Source organism: Grampus griseus (genome assembly GCF_964374135.1).
Source record: "Grampus griseus genome assembly, chromosome: 4".
NCBI classification, from domain to species: Eukaryota; Metazoa; Chordata; class Mammalia; order Artiodactyla; family Delphinidae; genus Grampus; species Grampus griseus.
This window is the reverse complement of record NC_138997.1, coordinates 108,531,080-108,550,960: the sequence shown is the minus strand read 5'-3', so window position 1 is coordinate 108,550,960 and position 19,881 is coordinate 108,531,080. Positions and strand designations below refer to the sequence as shown.

Below are 19,881 nucleotides of genomic sequence, written 5' to 3'. Positions count from 1 at the left end.
TACTGTCATAAATGCCTAAAGCACTGCCTGCTTAGTTTTGTTTTAGGCGCTGTATCTCCAGCTGTCGTGGTGCCTTCAATGCTCCTTTTGCAGGAAGGAGGCTATGGTGTTGAAAAAGGCGTCCCGACCTTACTCATGGCTGCTGGCAGCTTCGATGATATTCTGGCCATCACTGGCTTCAACACCTGCCTGGGCATGGCCTTTTCCACAGGTAAAGGGATCCATTCACAACGTGCTGTTCTCTTGAACTCTAGAAACATAGATTGTGGTGTTACAAGCATGGCATAGTTGCTTGATAATTAATTAAGGCAAATTAAAATGGAAAAAGTCACCTCCCAAGATTTAGTTCCATACTAGGAAGGGACCAGTAGCTTCACCCTCTAGACATAGACTGCTCAAGCAGTTTGGTAAGTGCAGTAAGGGGAGATTCAAAGGACTTGAAGATTTAGAGAAGGACTAAAACAGCTTCTACATGGAGCCTCTGGGAAGGTTTAATCTTGGAGACTTCACACAAGGGATGAGTAGATTTTCAATGAGCACAATGACAGCAGGCCAAGTGGGAGGAAGAGCGCTCTTCTAAAACAGGAACAGTTTTAACATTTGGTGGGTAATAGCAGCAATGATTTTAATGGGTATCTTTTCCATACTTACCAAATGTTGGAAATGGATGCATTATGTTTTAAGTAGTAATGAAAAAGAACTTAAGGCATCTTTTTCTCTCCCACTATTATTCAGTACCTTTACTCTCCTTTGGCACAGCATAAATTTAAGTTCATTTTTTAATCCACGTCCAAGAGTTGGAAATAAGATTTGCAATTTCATATTATTGACAAAATGTAATTGTAGCTTAAATTTAGCTTCAGATTATTTGGTGGGAACACGCCTTCATAGAAAGTCATGTATTTTTAGCCTCTCCACTCCACTGTAGTTACTGTCCCATTTTGGGGGGTTATATATGATTTCTGCTGAGTACCTAGAACTTCGCCTCTTCCTGTTGCCCCAAAGTTGCCTTACATCCAGTCCCTGCCATATGTCACTGGTTAAATTAATCTTATCAAAAACATGGCTTTCATAAGGTTACCTTCTTGTTCAAGAACCGGTGAGGATTTCCTCTTATCTATTAAGTCAAATCTACACTTTTTTCTCTTTTGGAAACCTTGTTCTGATGCTGAACTGTTTGATAATAAAGTGCTTATTTGCAGATAAAAAAAACAAAAACAAAAAAACTCTGCTCTACCTATCCAGAAGTATGTTTGCACTGTTTTCCTGCTATACACCTTTTAAACAATAGCTCTCAGCCTCAGCTGCATATTAGTATTACGTGGGGAGTTTTTTAAAATACTCTTGTAGGCACTGCCTTAGGCCAATTAAATTAGAACTTCTGGGAATGGAAACCATGGCTTTAGAGCAACAGTTTGCATTAGAATCACAGGGGATGGGGAGAGCAGGGCAGGGAGGGCAACGAGGAGGGTCTGCAGGGCTGCCAGCTGTGGACTGCCTGCAGAAACTTCCCAGTCAGCAGTGCTGTATTCCCTCTGCCCTGCCCCACTAAATGTGGACTAAATGTGGTCCTTAGGCCTTTTGCTTGGAACCACCTGGAGCTTCTTTTTTTTTTTTTTCGGTACGTGGGCCTCTCACTGCTGTGGCCTCTCCCGTTGCGGAGCACAGGCTCCGGACGCGCAGGCTCAGTGGCCATGGCTCACGGGCACAGCCGCTCCACGGCATGTGCGATCTTCCCGGACCAGGGCACGAACCGGTATCCCCTGCATCGGCAGGCGGACTCTTAACCACTGCACCACCAGGGAAGCCCCTGGAGCTTCTTTATAATGTGGATCCCAAGCCCTGCCAGATTTACTGAATCAGAATTTTCAGAGGTAGGGCCCAAGAAGTATTTTTTTTTAAAACAACCTTACTATATCAGAGACAAACTAATTGGCTCCTTTCTACACATTTATAGTAAATTATTTACCATATTAGCTCAAGACATAGGCTACTATCACAGCTAGATGCTTTTGACAGTCCCACCATTTCCTAGCAGAGAGCTATCCTAGCTAAGTAAAATTACTACAGAGGTAATTATTCTTTTAAATAAGAGAGAGGATAGAAACCGTAGGGGAGGAAAAGCTTTTTCGCCTCTACCCACCTTAGGTTCATTGGCTGGGACCCTGTAAATCAGACTGACCAAAGACAGCTTAACAAGAGAAAATGTTTACTAGCATGTGCGTGCGCCGTGCTTACACACTGGGGTACGCAGTGGTGAGTAACTCAAGGGGTGGTTAGAATTGGGGCTTAAAAAGCATCTTAGCGGAGAGCAGTGATTTTGTAGAGAAGTGCAAGACAAAGGAAAAGGACTTTGAGCTTTTAGAGGCAACAAATTGGGGAAAGGCGAATATACGAGCAAACTATTGTTAGGTAAGGGCTGGTTTCAGCGCTTTGTTATGTAGATTCCTCTGGTGCTGTCCCTGGGCTGATTAGGGTTCCACGTGGCCTCAGTGGTTAACTTCTGTCATTCCTGATGGAGAGGGGAGGGGGAGAGCTTTACAAATTTATGTCCTTCTTTTAAAAGCAAATAGGGAGATGGCAGAGAGCTTATTTTGTATATGTTTCTTCTCAATTGCCTTCAGCTCAAAATAATCCTTATGCCAAAGTGGCATACCTTAGGGGTGGCATAGGCTGTACCCGAAATTATAACAAGAAACCACATAACTGGTTAGTACATATTTTCTTAGAACAGTTTGTGAGGATGGCTTTATATATTGAGCAATATTAATATAATTTTCTGCACAATGTGCTGGCAAAGATTTTTTTAAATTAAAGTTTCCTAAATCCTGTTTGCTATGGGGGAAAATGTAGTTTACTTACCTCTATATTGTGATATTTCAAAGAAGCTAAGCAACAAATAAAGACTCTTCCAAGAGCAATTTCAAAAATAATTTATTTTCAGATTTAATCTTAGAAATAACGTTCGAGAAGGAGTAAGTCCCCTACGTTCATTGTAGTAAGAAAAGATTTTACTTTTATTGCCAAATTCTTAAGTTACTGTATTCTGTATATAGCTACTAAAATCAATATGCATTTATTATTAAAAAATCAGGCTCTTAAATGGCAGTTTGAATACTGGGTCTGTCTGCTCACCCAGCCTATACATGTAATACAGTAGAACAAATTAGACCTGATTTATGAATTTTATCTTTCATATTTTCTTAGTAAATAATAAATTATGTAAATTTATACTGAAGTAAACATAGAAAAAAGTACACAAATCATAGCTTATGCCTATTTTTAAATTTATCTCCAATAATATGCATACCTTTCTTAATGGAGGCCCATTTTATTAGACATTTTAAGAATATGGAAAGCGGGAAAGATCTGTACATTTTCCTTCTATATAATTAGACTCTTTATGTTAATGATTAACGTCTGTGCATTTATGGATTTAGAATTCTGTCTCAGGTTTTTCTTTTTATGTTTTTTTTAAGGCTCCACGGTTTTTAATGTCCTCAAAGGAGTTTTGGAGGTGGTAGTTGGTATGGCAGCTGGATTGCTTCTTGGATTTTTTATTCAGTATTTTCCAAGCAGTGACCAGGTAAAAGAAATAATCTGTGGGTAAGTCATGCTCTAACATGTCATTGGAGGAGCATTCTAGAACACTCCCCTGAAAGCTGGTGTGAGTTATGTGATTTAGAAAATGGCCCCCCATTTTAAAACTGCTCATTGCAATATTAGTGCTGTCCATGAGATTTATGAAGAGGGCTGAATGTATAAGATTTTTAATGCAGTCCTGGAATTTTTTTCTCTAATTTATATTCTGTATACTTCAAACTTGACTGTAAAACAAATAACATCAATTCTAAAATAATACAATATGTCTTTTTATTTATCTTAATTTTATTTTTATTTATTTTAATTTTATTATTATTCATAGTACTCAACTAAATCAAGATATTAAATGGCTTTGGGGGCCTCTTTTTTTAGTATCAAAATGCCTTAGATTCTTTTTTTTTAAGTTTTTTTTGATGTGGACCATTTTTTTTAAGTCTTTATTGAATTTGTTACAATATTGCTTCTGTTTTATGTTTTTTGGCCACGAGGCATGTGGGATCTTAGCTGCCCGACCAGGGATTGAACCCACATCCCCTGCATTGGAAGGCGAAGTCTTAACCACTGGACCTCCAGGGAAGTCCCAAAATACCTTAGATTCTAGTACTATCAAATCGACAGACCTTATCATCTCATATCATATAGTTCAACATTTCTCACCAAAGATATCAAAGTCCTTTACTGTACACAGTGATTTCTTAATAAACAAAGGTTTTGTTTGTTTTCCTTTACTCCCCTTGTCTCTTAGATAAACATATAAAAGTCTTTATTTTTCCTAGAAGAACTGGCATTATTTTGAGATTTCAGAGCATTTTGAATGGAATTAGAAACTTAACTAAAGTAGAACTGTACGTAAGAACATTAATATTAACATTACTTGAATGTATGTTGGTTTGAATTTTTACTGTGCGCAAAAAGCTTCAATTGTAGATTGTAGATTTTATGAATGCATAATAGAAAGTTATAGGATTTTCTAATTAAACAGCAAAGTAAAGAGAAAAATGATAGCTTACATTTTGTTGTTTACCGTGTATAAAATGATGTGGTAGGTACAATAAAGTGCCACTAGTTCAATATAGCAGCCACTGGCTACATGTGGCCATCGCAGATACAGAACACTACCGTAGACAATGCAGATACAGAAATTTCTGTCGTCACTGAATGTTCTGTTGGAAAGTGCTGATCTAGTGCACTCCATACAATAACTCATGGAAAGAGTACTGTTAATATGAGCATTTTACTGATGAGGAAATTGAGGCTTAGGGAGAAATGATTTAAACAAAGTCACCTGGCTAGAAAGCAGTGGAGCTGGGAATGAACTCAGGTAACCCACCGCCAGAGCCTGCACGCTTCCAAGCCAAGCACTTCTAAAAAGCCTGCCTGCCTTCTAAAGCAATCAAGAAGTTTAAAAGGCCAAACGGAAAAGTGAAAGGAAAGAGGTACACATTTCTGAGACTTTAAAAATCAACAACAAGGACCTACTGTGTAGCACAGGCAACTCTGCTCAGTGTTATGTGGCAGCCTGGAAGGGAAGAGAGTTTGGGGGAGAATGGATACATGTCTATGTATGGCTGAGTCGCTTTGCTGTGCACCTGAAACTATCACAACGTTGTTAATCAGCTATGCTCCAATATAGAATAAAAAGTTGAAAAAAAATCAACAACGAAAAACTACTCTGTCTACAGCCTCTTAAAGCTTCTTGGTATTCAAGGATTTAGAAAGAAAAACCAGGAGAGTATCAAATTAAAGAGTGAACAGAGAACCTAAAAATAATAGAGATATCATATCTTTAGCCTTCACAGAATCCCTGTGATGTAACTGCTTTAGGGAACGGGGAAAGAAGACTTGAAGAGTTTAAGTAATATGGCCAACTACATATGTCAGTGGTGTAAAAGCTGAAATTTTATCCCTGGTCTCTCTGTCCCTAAAGCCTATGTGCTTTTTTCTGCTGTTGCATTTAGCCTTGTGAAATTCCGCTTTGATAACTGCAGAGAAGGATAACTGGTATTCCTGGGAGAGGCACCTAACATCTGTACATGTGCTAACTCTACTTTTACTAAGGAAAAGAAAGTAAATGTTCTGTCATGCATTTATATGCTCAGACACAGACGTTTTTATTTTCTACTAAGTCCTGAATATGGAAAAACCAATAGTTAGAAATCAGTTATATGAAATAATTGAGCTAACCAACCTCTGTCCTCCTCTAGGACAAGCTCGTGTGGAAGAGAGCATTCCTGGTCTTGGGGCTGTCTGTGCTAGCTGTGTTCAGCAGCATGTATTTTGGTTTCCCTGGGGCAGGAGGACTGTGCACGCTGGTCCTGGCTTTCCTTGCAGGCAAGGGATGGGCCAGCGCAAAGGTGAATTCATTTTAAGTTCTTCTGCTCATGATCACTTTCTGATCAGATTAATTTTTTCTTTCCAGATACTTTCTTAACATCAAATTAATGAAATTATTTAATCATAAAAGCTATTTTCTATACATTTGTAAATGTATGTCCAAGTTCACACACGCACATCCTTTTCCCCTTACATACGAATCTAGAACTTAAGGTCTTTACTTAAAGCATATTTACTGGGCTTCCCTGGTGGCTCAGTGGTTGAGAGTCCGCCTGCCGATGCAGGGGACACGGGTTCGTGCCCCAGTCCGGGAAGATCCCACATGCCGCGGAGCGGCTGGGCCCGTGAGCCATGGCCGCTGAGCCTGCGCGTCTGGAGCCTGTGCTCCGCAACGGGAGAGGCCACAACAGTGAGAGGCCTGCGTACCGCAAAACAAAAACAAACAAAAACAAACAAAACAAACAAACAAAAAATACATCTTTAAGTAGGAAAAAAACCCCATATTTACTTACTTAAAGCGTACCATGGTTCTATTTCCATGCTGCCTTCCTTATCCTTTGTAAGGGCTGCAGAGTACTGCATTGTATAGCTGTGCTATACTCTATTTAATCAGTCTCCTACTAATAGACATTAGATTGTTTCTCGTTTGCTAAGACAAAAAGCGCTTCAATAAAATGCCCTTACATATACTATATTCAGTAAACTCTAAGGCACTATCCAGTCTTATTATTATTTTACATGCTATCAAGAAAGAAAAAGAATGCTGCCAATTAAACTGATATCCTAATTTCAGAAATATTAAAATGAGAAAAATTTTAATGTTATAGCATATTATTGAGTTTATCTATAGGATACATTTCTAGAAATAGGATTGCTCTTTGAAAGACTGTGCACACTGATACTTTTAATAATATCAATTTGCCCTTTTAAAAGACTGTACCAATGTACATTCTCACCAACAGTATGTGAGAGAATCTGCTTCTCTGATCTATTTTCAGTCTTCAGATATTGTGCCAATCTGATGGATGAAAAATGTATCTCATTGCTGATCTGGTGGCATTTCTTTATGAGTGAAACTAATCATCTTTTTATATGTTTACTTGCCAGTGTATTCAAAAGCTTGTGCCTGTTTTTTATAAGATTGTTTTGGTTTTCCTTACCAAGTTTCAAGGTCATTAAGGTTATCTGTTTTCTTAATATGTATTATGGAAATCAGCTGATTGCCATTTATTTATTTTAATTTTAAAATACATTTTTATAGATTTGAACTTGACAGGGTCATGTGCTATTCTGTTTAATAAAGAAATTAGATGTATGTGACCTAAACTAAATGCAGATATATCCTTTTGGAAAACCTAAAGACAACTGCTCAAAATAATTAAGCTTAATATAATGCCATATGGAAACATGTGACGGTTATAAATCTTGAGATTAAATAAATAATCATATTCAATTATGGGAATCTCTGCAGAGATATACTAGAGATAGAATTTCCTTGTGGGTAAATAGCATTCAGATAGGAGGCTTCCATTCATTCTCTAACAGTGTGATTATAAAATTAGGACAAGTATAAGTGTGAATCATCTTGCTTTAGAGGAGGGAAGGATTGGAAGGGGCTCCTGGAGCCTTGTGTGAACAAGGGTACTGAGGCCACAAGAAAGTGAGCTGAGATGGATTGGACTTCGAGGAAAAGGAGAGTCCCTTTGAAACCCTGCTCTAGACACCAGATGGGCACCTAGGTTTGTTGCCCTGTCAGAGGCTTGGCTGTAAGGCTTCAGGTGGTCTACTTTTTTTCTTTTCAGCAGCACCTATATCATTCAGTTCTACTTTCTGATTTCATATAACATCGAACAAGAACAAAGCTAAAAAGTAAACAAACTTCCTCGTATAAATTGGGTACTCCTGTCATCCCTCATCTCTCATAAGCCTTTGCTCTTATCAAACATTTGTTTTTCTATGTCTTCCCTTTTCTTGAGGGCTGAGGCAAGGTTGTCCCATATTGTGGGCAGTCTTCTGTCCAATCTCAGCTTGGGACAAAGGGCTGTGCTGCCTCCCTTGCTTCTCTCTGAGGACTCACCACTGTCTGTCTTCCACCCTAATCTGGGCTACGGACTAATACACCTGCTCCTTGAAGCTCTCTGATCTACTCCTTTGCCTCAGGACCAAGGACACAGTTTTCACCCAGTAAAGGGATGCAGCTAAAGTTGCATTGTGACCCCTTATCCAACACCTGGGAAGTTTGCCAGCCGTTAGCATTCTACAAACTGCCCCTTAACTTCTTTTTTTTGAATATTGTTTGGTTTCTTTTTTGCTGTTGTAAATATTTTTTATTTCAGTTGTCAGTTGCTGGGTTACAAATTACCTCAACATTTAATGACTTAAAACAACAATTTTGTTTTGTTTTAATTTGTCTTGCATTTCTGTGGATAGACTTGGCTCAGGTGGGTGATTCTTACTTGGAGTTCCTCATGAGGTTGCAGCCAAATAGTGACTGAGACTGGAATCTGTCCCTTAACTTCTTAATTGTAAACATTTGTCAGTATTAAAAGAAATAAATTACTAAAGAGAATAATTTTTAAATAAAATTAGTTTTCTTTCTGAGTATGAAAGTACTATGCGCTCATTTTAAAATATTGGGAAATAAAAAAAAGTCAGAAAGCAAAGGAAAGAAAAAATCGTTTACAATTCCTCTACCTAAAGCCAACAGCTCTGTAAGCTATTTAAGTATTTTGGCTTATTTCCGTTCATTTATTCAACAGGAAAAATTTCAAATACACTTATAGTAAGTTTCTTCAAATTGAATTTTACTGGAAAATGCTATCTGTTGTCACCTCTTAAAAATTTTCAAAAATTAACAACCAGCTCATATTATCCTGTCATGGGTAAAAGGAGGGAAAGGAACTAATAAATGTTACTGCCACTCTGTAAGGCCTTATACAAGGCACTAAGTGAGTATTCTCACTTACTTTCACAAAAGAAACTGAAAAAGTATTACCATTTCCATTTTATAGAGACTGTAAATCAGAAGAACTTAACATGTTCTAAAACATGTCCGAGGTCACAAAATTGAAAAAGTGGCACTGGGATTTAAGCTCCGGTTTGAATCCAAAGCGACTGGCACTACCCTTATAATACAACTGTAGCATTATTACACAGGACACATTTCTATATTTTGACATCTATTTGAATAACACATATCACATATATTAAAAATGTTATACTTCTACACTTTGCAATTTAAAATTAAGTTCACAAATGATAGGATTTTAAAAAACAACAAAAAAGAGTCATGTCATTTGGAATAGGGCAATAGTTTTAGCAACAGGGAAATCAAAGGGGAGACTGATCCCTACTACAAGTGGTCACTAGCTGTGGGCATAGAAGGACAAAGAGGGAAAGGGAAACTCTGATGAGTTTCAGTTGTGCTATTCTCCAGAATATAGTGTGGGTTATATAGAAAATATTGTTAAAGCTGAAACAAAGCATCTGTTTGAATGCATTTGTCATAACTTTGCCTGAATTACCTGCAGCCTGGTTGATTACATAGAAGGTCAATGTAATCCACAACCCAGAGAAAGAACTAGGTACCTTGTTTTCATATTTACCTCTGGTTACTCTCCTGTGTATATCTCTTTATCTACACACACACACACAAAACACAACACACATACTCACACATACACACACACATAGGGATGCCCCATAATTTTTTAAAACCATTTCCTTATAGTTAAATATTTAGGTGATTTCTAGTCTCTGCTATTTTTAATTATGCTGAAATTCAATTTCTGATCAGTTCCTTAGGCCAGATTTCTAACAGTGAAATTTTGGGGTCAAATAATATGAACATTTTGAGGTTTTTGACATGCATTACCAAACGGCTTTCTAGAGTTGTATCCATTTACTTTTCCACTGTAATATATGAAGTACCTATCTCATTGCACCCTCATCAGCTTAGAATAGTGTTTCTCAAACTTGAGAATGCATCAGAACCACCTGGTGGTGTATACACGCATCTATACATATGAAGTTAGATTTTTGTGCCATTTTATATTGTTCATTTTTTACACTCAAATATCATATACTTTCATGTGGTCAGATCTATGAATCTCTTATTAGGACCTTTCCTCAATAGTTTTTTTTTTCCTTAAAGATGTCTTTCTTGTAAAGTTTTACATACGTCATCTTACGTATTCTCTACAATAACCTTGAAAGGTAGATATCAGACCATTTTACAAATGAGGACACCAAGGCTTAGAGATACTAGATAGACTGCCTAAAGTCGCAAAGCCAGTAAGTGGCAGAGTCAGGATGAGAACACACAATGTGAATACATCAAACTGGTTCCCTAAAGAAAGGAAAGCAAGAGAATCTTCATTGAATCAATTATGTGGCAGACACCCTCCAGAGCAGCACAACATTATATAAAGAACATAAAATTTAAGTTATGGGGACTCGGATTCCAATCCTGCTTCAAGCTGTATAATCCCCAAAATGTCACCTACCTTCTCCAATACTCAGTTTTCTCAACTGTAATATGAAGAGACTAATAATAACATCTAAAGAATTGTGGCTGTTGTTTGGGGAAATGGAAATGAAGCACTTGTAAACTCAATAGTGCTACAGTAATACTGTTGTTGAGTTATACTTTGAAAAGCTAAAATATTTTATTAAATTCATTTGTGCCTGTAGTTTCTGATGTTATTTCTTACTTTTCTGCTTGGTTTTCCATATAATCATTAATCTTGCCATTTGTCTTATTTTATTCAAATGCACTCACCTTTCTTGGGCCTGTCATCTATTTTTTCATCTATTTTCAAATTCAGTGCTTCTAGATGACCTTTATAGTTATGGGATTTTGTGTTCTGTTATATTTTGGATCTTCTGAATCTTGAATTGTTCAGTCTGAGAAGTGTCCACTTACATAGATATTTAACCCATGATGAAACCTTCATTTCTATTAACTTTCTCCTTTTGTCCATCCTTGAAAGTGATTTATATTTTTGAAGATTCTTACCATTGGTGCATAGAGATGTATAAAGTGGCCTTAACTTTCAATGGACAACACAGTCTTCAATCCCCTTGGCTCATCTTCTTTTATATTTAGCTTATTCTATGGTTCCAGTTTCTTTTTATTTTTTTATTTTTTTTTTGCGGTACGCGGGCCTCTCACTGTTGTGGCCTCTCCCGTTGCAGAACACAGGCTCCAGACGCGCAGGCCCAGCGGCCATGGCTCATGGGCCCAGCCGCTCCGCGGCATGTGGGATCTTCCCGGACCGGGGCACGAACCTGTGTCCCCTGCATCGGCAGGCGGACTCTCAACCACTGTGCCACCAGGGAAGACCTCCATTTTCTTTATAAATAAATTCATTTTGTTTTTGAAGTTATGAAAAGCCACAAGAAGATACATTGTGACTCTTCTCCCTTTCTTAAATTATATAATATGTAAGCCTATATCTGATGTTCAATTAGTCTAAAATGTTACAGTCAAAATACAAATCGTGTCTTTAGTCTACAGTTTAGAAGTAAAAATAATTTGATAGAGAAAACTCTTTAGGACTTCTGCTCTCATTGGAGTTCTAAATACATGAAATATTTTTGAGGACCTTCCTTAAACAATTAGTCCTGGCAACAAAAGGCTAAGTAACCTAAAGTTAATATAGTTGAATTTTGTTCTTTACAACTGGGGGTATCAAAGTCTTAGTTTTAGCTATGATATACTCTAAAAATTAAATTCGAAAGTAAAATTTAAAGATATGTGGAAGGGTGGCAACTGGACCTGTTGGGGCAGAACTAGTCATTGTCATTAAATGATAAAAGATCTTGGATGTTTTCTAATATAAACCTCTCATTTTACAGATGAGAAAAATGAGGTGCTAAGGGCAAGTGGCTTGCAGTTAGTGGGTGGCAGAATTTGAACCTCATTCATCATCTGACTCCTTATGATGTAGAAACAACTGTTTTTTCATGATAGAGGAATAGAATTATATAAAAAAATCAACAAATCCCCTCACAGATGCTGTCTTTGTAAGCTAAGAGGAAATAGAATCTTCACCCTAATAAACATATCAGAAATAATAACTGAAGAAAATAGAGAAACAATGTAATCCTCCTTTGTCGGAATTCCATACATATATGGAAGTACATATCCTTAAGAACATGTAATTGTAAGGGTAAAAATGTGGTCCAAAAATATAGATTTAAAAAAAACGTATTTATTTATTGGCTGCGTTGGGTCTTTGTCGCTGTGTGCGGGCTATTCTCTAGTTGAAGCGAGCTGGGGCTACTCATTGTGGTGTGCAGGCTTCTCACTGTGGTGGCTTCTCTTTGTCGTGGAGCATGGGCTCTAGCCACGCGGGCTTCGGTAGTTGTGGCACACGGGCTCAGTAGTTGTGGCTCACGGGCTCAGTAGTGGCACACGGGCTTAGTTGCTCTGCGGCATGTGGGATCTTCACAGACCAGAGTTCGAACCCATGTCCCCTGCATTGGCAGGCGGATTCTTAACCCTGTGCCACCAGGGAAGTCCCCCAAAATAAAGATTCTCAATGTTGACTGAAAAAAATCTGTTAAATGTAAATTGTTAGGTACTGTACTGGGTACGGCTAAATTGCCCTCCAAAAAAGCATTGTCAGTTTGCTCTCCTACCAATTATTCAGTCTTACCAATTGAATCTTACAAAGATTCAATTATACAATCTTACAAATACTTTACATTGTTAAAACTTTTTTAGTGTTTTTTTTCAATGTGATTACCCCCTCCCCCCAAAATATGGTACATCATTTTAATTTGTGTTTCTCTAATTACTGAGTTTTAGTGTCTCAGGGTTTTTGGCCATTTGTGTTTCTTCTTGTACAATTACTTGTGCATATGCATTGCCCATTTTTCTACTAGGGTCTCTATCTTTTTCTTATTGATTAGACATTGTTCCTTATTCTGTTATACACATAGTACAGTTATTTTCTCCTGGTTTGTCACTGTCTTTTTTACGGTTTATTTTGCCACAGACATTTTAGTTTTGCATCGTCAATTGTATCAGTCTTTTCTTAGGATGTTTGCATTATGTGTTATAAAGTTATGCTTATATCAAATAGGGTCTCCTAAGGAAAAAGAAATCACATAGTAACTGGACTGGGGAAGTTTATTATTAACCATCCTGGGGATCAGTTAACAAGGGATTGGCTTGTAAGATGTAAAGAGACCCCTAAATAATATAGGAATAGCAGCTATAAACTCCTAGGGCTGAGATAAAGCACACGCTTCCACCTCTCCTCCTCACCTCACTGCTCCCTCCTCCAGGGCTGAGAATCCAGGCCTTGTTAGAGCCTTGGTTCACTGGGTGACACAGAGATCACCATGGTGCCCTACCTACAAAATTTACTAGAAATCTACTCTCCAAACTTATAGGAAATCCACCCTCTAAGTGCATGGGGAGGTATATGGCCCAAGGGAGGTGGCTACGAAACCACCCCAGGTGTAGGCTGGGGAAAGCTGCTAGCACCATGCACTGCAAGACCCTGGCACTGGAGAAGCCACCTGGACTGCAGGAGCCTTGTGCTGGAAGACCTTGCTGGGAAGAGCCACAGAAACCAGGAAGAGTTCCTTTTCTTGCAATAGATTTCAGCACCTTCTACTGACAATACTTAATATGGTACCAGCTGGCAAAGGTGAAATGTTTAAAGGGCCCAGCTCCATTTTCTGCAGAGAAACAAGGAAAGGCAGATTTGGAGCCAAAGGGCAATAAATTAATAATTGGCACAGCACTTTGTTATACCTGGATTTTATCTTTGTGCGTGATTTGAGATATCCACAAACAGTATTTTTTTATAAAGAAAAAATTGGAAACAACTTAAAGGCCTATTGATAAAGAAATGATTGAATCAACTATGGTACTCCCATACCACAGATTACTATGCAGCAGTTATGAGGTGAATATCTAGATATATGCACTGATATAAGGTCTTTAAATCATATTGTTGAATGAAAATTAACAAAATTTTAAACTATGCAATAATGTAATAATAATATAATTAATATAATATTATTCATTATAATACACACACACAGATTGTGTATTCAGCAGCAGAAGTCCTAAGATTACTTTGTAAAACTCTTTATAATTAACATTTACTTGTAAACCAACACTAAAGTACCTCATATATCTTAATTGTGTTAGAAATATCTTTGCGTGATTTTTTGCTCTCTTCTAGCTAACTTCTTATTTATAGATGCTACAGAGGTAAAGGCTATCTCAGGTCAAATTGACTCAAATTTCAAATTAATAAAATTCTTAGAACTTCTAAATTCATATAATGAAAGTCTGTTTGTGTGTGTGTGTGTGTGTTCCTTTTAGGCAGATGTTGAAAAGGTTATAGCAGTTGCCTGGTTCATCTTTCAGCCCCTTCTCTTTGGACTGATTGGAGCAGAGGTAGCCATTACAGCTCTCAGACCAGAAACTGTAGGTAAGAATTTTGCTAAAATCAACTCTTCTTATATTCAGTTGAAATATCTTTAGTAGGTGTGTGTTCAGTGGTTCCCATTGTCACAATTATATAAAAAGGTAACGAGCTAAGTCTTTTAGAGCAGTTCGTTAGAAAATAATGTTTGTCAATCTAAGACAGTAAATTTTATACCTTTAAATATTGTTCCTTGTAAAGAAAAGTGACACTGCTGACTGCCATCAATAAAATGCAGGCCTTAAAGTGTTTTTCCAAGGATAAAAATGTTCATCTAGCCTTACCCTGATCAAGGGCCAGAATTTTAAAGATAAATAGTGAGTTCTATAATATGTACCCATAGAATAAAAATGTTTGTTCATTCATTCTTTTATTCATTCACACATTTGAAAGCCATTATGTTAAAACTCTCTTAATTCATAGCACTTCACTTAAAAATTAATTTACACACATATACTCATTATTTTCTCCTTTCCTTGCATCACAATATTCTTCCGTCCATACTAGGGATCCCATCCCCTGCCACCTCTTTCTGGATCTTACACATAGATTCTTCCCTTTTTCTTATTCATCCTCAAATATCCTTGTCACAGTGTTCTTCTCTTCAGAAGTTAAACAGACTTTAATCTCTAACTTAAAATAATATCCTTCCATTCTGATACATGCTATAACATGGATGAACCTGGAAGACGTTACACTAAGTAAAATAAGCCAATCATAGAAAGACAACTACTATGTGGAATCTAAAATATGGCACAAATGAACCTATCTACAAAACAAAAATAGACTCATATACATAGAGAACAGACTTGTGGTTGCCAAGGGGGAGGGAGGGACAGGGACTTTGGGGTTGGCAGATGCAAACTATTGCAAATAGAATAGGTAAACAGCAAGGTCCTACTGTATAGCACAGGGAACTATATTCATTATCCTGTGATAAACCATAATGGAAAAGAATATAAAAAAAAGAATGTCTGTATGTGTATAACTGAGTCACTTTGCTGTATAGCCAAGATTGGCACAGCATTGTAAATCAGCTCTACTTCAATTAAAAAAAAAAAAAAAAGAAATCAACAAAGTAGAAAACAATAGAGAAAATTAACAAGGTCCAAAAAAAAAAAAAAGACACTACTGTGTGATGCTACTTATATGAGTCAAATTCATAGAGAGTAGAATGATGGTTGCCAGTGGTTTTGGGAAAGGGGAGACGGGGATTTGTTGTCTAATAGGTACAGAGTTTCAGTTTTACAAGATGAAAACGTTCTGGACATTTTTTGCACAAAAATGTAAAGGTTTAACTTAATGCTTACTGAACTGCACATTTTTAAATGATTAAGATGGTAATTTTTATGTGTATTTTATCACAATCAAAATTTAAATAAATACACACACATATATTTATGAAAGATATATATATATATATATCCTTCCTCCATTTCACTTACCCCCTCACCTACCACTCTATCTCTCTATTTCTTTTTTCAATCTTTTCCAAAAGGGTGTCTGTATTCCCCTTTTCCATTTCAGTTCTCATTCCCGTCCTCAGTACATTTCAGTTTAGCTTCTGCCCCATCACACAACCAACCCTGCTCTTACCAAGGTTATATTATTAAATCCACTGAATACTTACCAGTCTTTATTGCACTTGATCTCTCAGAAGCATTTGATACTACTGACCTCTTTAAAACACTTTTACATTGAAGTCTGAAATTTCATATTTTCCGGTGCCTTTTGAGTCTTTACCATATGTATGGCTTAAGCGCTGCTCCTCCTCAAAGTTCTTTCCAAAACCTTCTATGCTTCTTGCTCTTTTATCACTTCCTTGAGCTCATCTACACTCAGTGACTTTGATTATAAACTATGTAATTCCAAAATCTTTATCTCTAAATCTATAAATCCAGTGGCTGATTGGACATCACCACTTATAAATTCCACAAAACTTAAAACTCAGTGTGTCTAAAACTTCCTCTTCATCTTCTCCCCAAACCTTCAATGTTCCCTCCTGGGAATGGGATCATCTCTTTTGTATCTTGTACTTCAGCAACAAATATTTTTGAAAATCTACCAACCTGGGAGAAATATCCTCCAACAAAAAGCCACAAAACTTTTCGGTAAAAAAAAATATTGCAGATTTACAGTAGAGCCTCCTGCAGTGTCTATCCCTTTTACCCAGCCTTTTGAACTTGACAAAGTTGTTTATCCTTTTTGAACTTCACTTTTTTCAACTGTAAAATGACAGGAATTACCCTACAGGCTGTAAGGATTAAGTAAAGTAATGCACTTAAAGCTTAGTACAGAACCTGGCACAGAGTAAATACTCAACAAATGTTACTTTAAAAAAAATCATCCTGTAACTTAGCAGTCACTTTAGCTGTGCCTTTCTCAGATTCCAGTAGCCTGCAGCGGCCAAGTCACAATCCTTTATTTTGCACTTCAGGATGAACTTAACTTTACCAGCAAAGGATTCTAAATGCTGACTGAATGCAGTAGCTGTACGTGAAAACCAGGGCTAATGGGCTGTCAGTGTACACACCAGTATGATGAAACAGCTGTAGACTGCCACTGTCTGTTCTGATTGGTCACTGCCCAGCGAGCTCTGTTCTGATTGGCTGATTGCCCCCATAATGGCTTATAAATATTTTGAATATCGCCTCTGGTCTTATACTCTCTGTAAAGAATTCTCAACCACTTTGATGAAAATAATAATTTTTTCCTCTTCTGTGCCCTCTTGCCAGTATGCTTATACTGTACTTACCTTATAGTATATTAATTCTTTTTTATGTTTCTGTCTTCCTCTGTCTTTGAAGTTCATAGAAGTAGAGTCTGTACATTATACATTTTTGGATACTAGTACCTAGTCCAGATCCTGCCATGCATAGTTATTGAATAAATTCTTGTTAAATAAATGCATGGAAGAAAGTGTGTTTCTTACTATAAAGCTTAAAAGAACATTCAAATCTCCTTTTAGAAATTAAAATATGTTTAATTTCTGTTTTCAGTTTAAGGGAATATTCTGGTTTCTCTCAGAGCAAATAAATCTTTTGGATTTTACTAAAAAAAAAAATCAAGGGGAAATACCTTGTTTTAAACAAGTGATCTGATTGATCCTTAATATTGATGTTTTGATAAATTATGCCTAGCCATTTTTGTCTTTTTAATTTTGTGAATGTTTTTAGACTTCTGTTGAAAGAGTTCTGAATCAGTAACCATGTGATTCAATTTTTCCCCCAGTATTTCATTATGTCTAAAAACTGAGTATTTCTTACAGGCCTTTGTATTGCCACCCTGGGCATTGCAGTATTGATACGAATTTTGGCTACATATCTGATGGTGTGTTTTGCTGGTTTTAACTTTAAGGAAAAGATATTTATTTCTTTTGCATGGCTTCCAAAGGCCACAGTCCAGGTAATGATGGATTTTAATTCCTATTTCTATATGATACCTTGACATTTTTAATAAGAGGGCTTGTTCAAATTTGGTGAAAATAAATAATTGAAGTTTGATTTATGATAAGATTTTATACTAATTTACTCTTTAAAAGTTTTATTTTTGGTATATTGATTCATTAAATATGACAGCTCATTAAATTTCCTTAGATCACCAGGGTGCAACTCAAACTCCAATAAATCCCTACACTACTAGAAAGCAGTAGTAAGTAGCAGGAGGGAAGAGTTGGAATTTTTGTCAGTCAGAGCTCTCTAAAATAACCCAAAGAGATAGTTATTAACTCTATTCATTTCAATATCTTCTAAGAAGAGAGTGAAACAGAAATAGCATAGCCCATCTTAGTATTTGGAAATACTTCAATGTCTATATGATTGATGATCAGTTATGCTTGACCACAGTCTTTAATAGAGAAAGATTTATTGAGAAATAACTCAGAAGATGCTTTATTTCCTAGATTATTAGTTGATATTAAATTTTCAAACCACCTGAACCTCCTGACAAACGTCTCAATCACATGACCCAAAATTTGTGCACTCTAATAAAAAGCAGTAACCAATGGGTACTCGAAAGTGTTGACCAGGTATTTGGTAGCATACCTATAATTGCTCGTTAAATTAGAACTGTATAGATCATCATTTGTTGCAAATGTAATATATCCCTGATTGTATTGTGTATTCTCCAACTAATTACAACAAATAAGATTGAACTGTTTGATCCTTGATTATTTTGCAATTATTTAAATGTGTAAATTTCTGTTTCATGAAATGAGAATTAGGTGTTCTTAATTTAGGAAGCTTTGAGGGGTGCAGTGTGCTGCTCTGTAACTATATGCCGGATTTTGTGTGGCTATGGGATTGGGGCATTATTCCAGAGAAGTTTTTCTTTCCATCAGACTTTCAAAGGTGTCTGAGACATAGTGGCTAAGAATGCTGTGAGGTTAATAGAGCACAGTAAGTTGAACAGTTTCTCCCTCACAGTATCTCCAGCCTCCACACTACTTTCAGTAACTTTAGTAGGTAAATATCAAAATAATCGCTCTAGTAGCTTTAGTATGAAAGATTTGTTTCTAACATCAAAATTTGAAAGACGGCACTTTCCTGCTATGAAAACAAATTTTAAAATAAGGAGAAATTATCTAGGATGTCTTGAATAATGCATGTTCTCAAAGCAAGTATTGTATACAATTTCTTTTTTCTTCTTTTGCCACTGCACAAGAAGCAAGACTTTCTTATATATTTTTTCCATATTAGTGTTCTTTAAATTTTTTTGTCTATGACCTACTATAAGAAATATATGTATATTTTTAAAATATTTATTTATTTATTTATTGGCTGTATCAGGTCTTAGTTGTGGCACATGAGATCTTTCATTGCGGCACATGGGCTCCTGTTGCCGTGCGCAGGCTTCTCTCTAGTTGTGGTGCACGGGCTTAGTTGCCCCGCAGCATGTGGGATCTTAGTTCCCCGACCAGAGATCAAACTGGTGTCCCCTGAGTTGCAAGACGGATTCTTAACCACTAGGCCACCAGGGAAGTCCCGGAAATAGATTTTAAATGACAACTTAGCAAACATACAAACCCCCAAACGTACACACACATACACATATACACAATGACAGAGAGCTGAAAGAGAAATATACATCATAATGTGCGCAGTTCTTGCTGAGAATTCATGAAATGTTGAATTAGTTATGGCACAAGGTGATCTGAAATAGCAAAGAACCCTCAAACCCAAGGACTAAATGAGATAGATTTTTATTTCTCTCTAACCAGCATGGGAATTCCAGAGCTGGCAGGGTAACTGTTGTCCTCAGCGTATGCCTTTCATCCATGAGTCCAACTTTCACTGTTTGTCATCCAATGGGAAGGGGGAAAGAATAAGGTACAAGTGTCCATTTCTTTTCAGGGAACAGTTACAAGAAGCATTTATCATTTCTGCTCACCTCTTTATGGCCAGAACTTAGATACATAGCTTCAACTAGTTGCAAAGAAGACTGGGAAAAAAGTCTGTATTTGGACAGCAATGTGACCAGCTAAACTCAGGAG

At 36.9% G+C, this 19,881-nt stretch overlaps 1 protein-coding gene across 1 annotated transcript in view; it reads left to right on the top strand.

The window, feature by feature from the left end:
* The window catches only part of SLC9B2 (solute carrier family 9 member B2), a 47,887-nt gene that overhangs the window by 26,138 nt on the left and 1,868 nt on the right, over window positions 1-19,881 (top strand). The window contains exons 7-11 of the mRNA XM_082652721.1: window positions 36-211; window positions 3,480-3,586; window positions 5,808-5,957; window positions 14,288-14,396; window positions 17,659-17,795. Coding sequence (XP_082508847.1) covers window positions 36-211; window positions 3,480-3,586; window positions 5,808-5,957; window positions 14,288-14,396; window positions 17,659-17,795 — 679 coding nt within the window. The remainder of the gene's footprint in view (window positions 1-35; window positions 212-3,479; window positions 3,587-5,807; window positions 5,958-14,287; window positions 14,397-17,658; window positions 17,796-19,881) is intronic.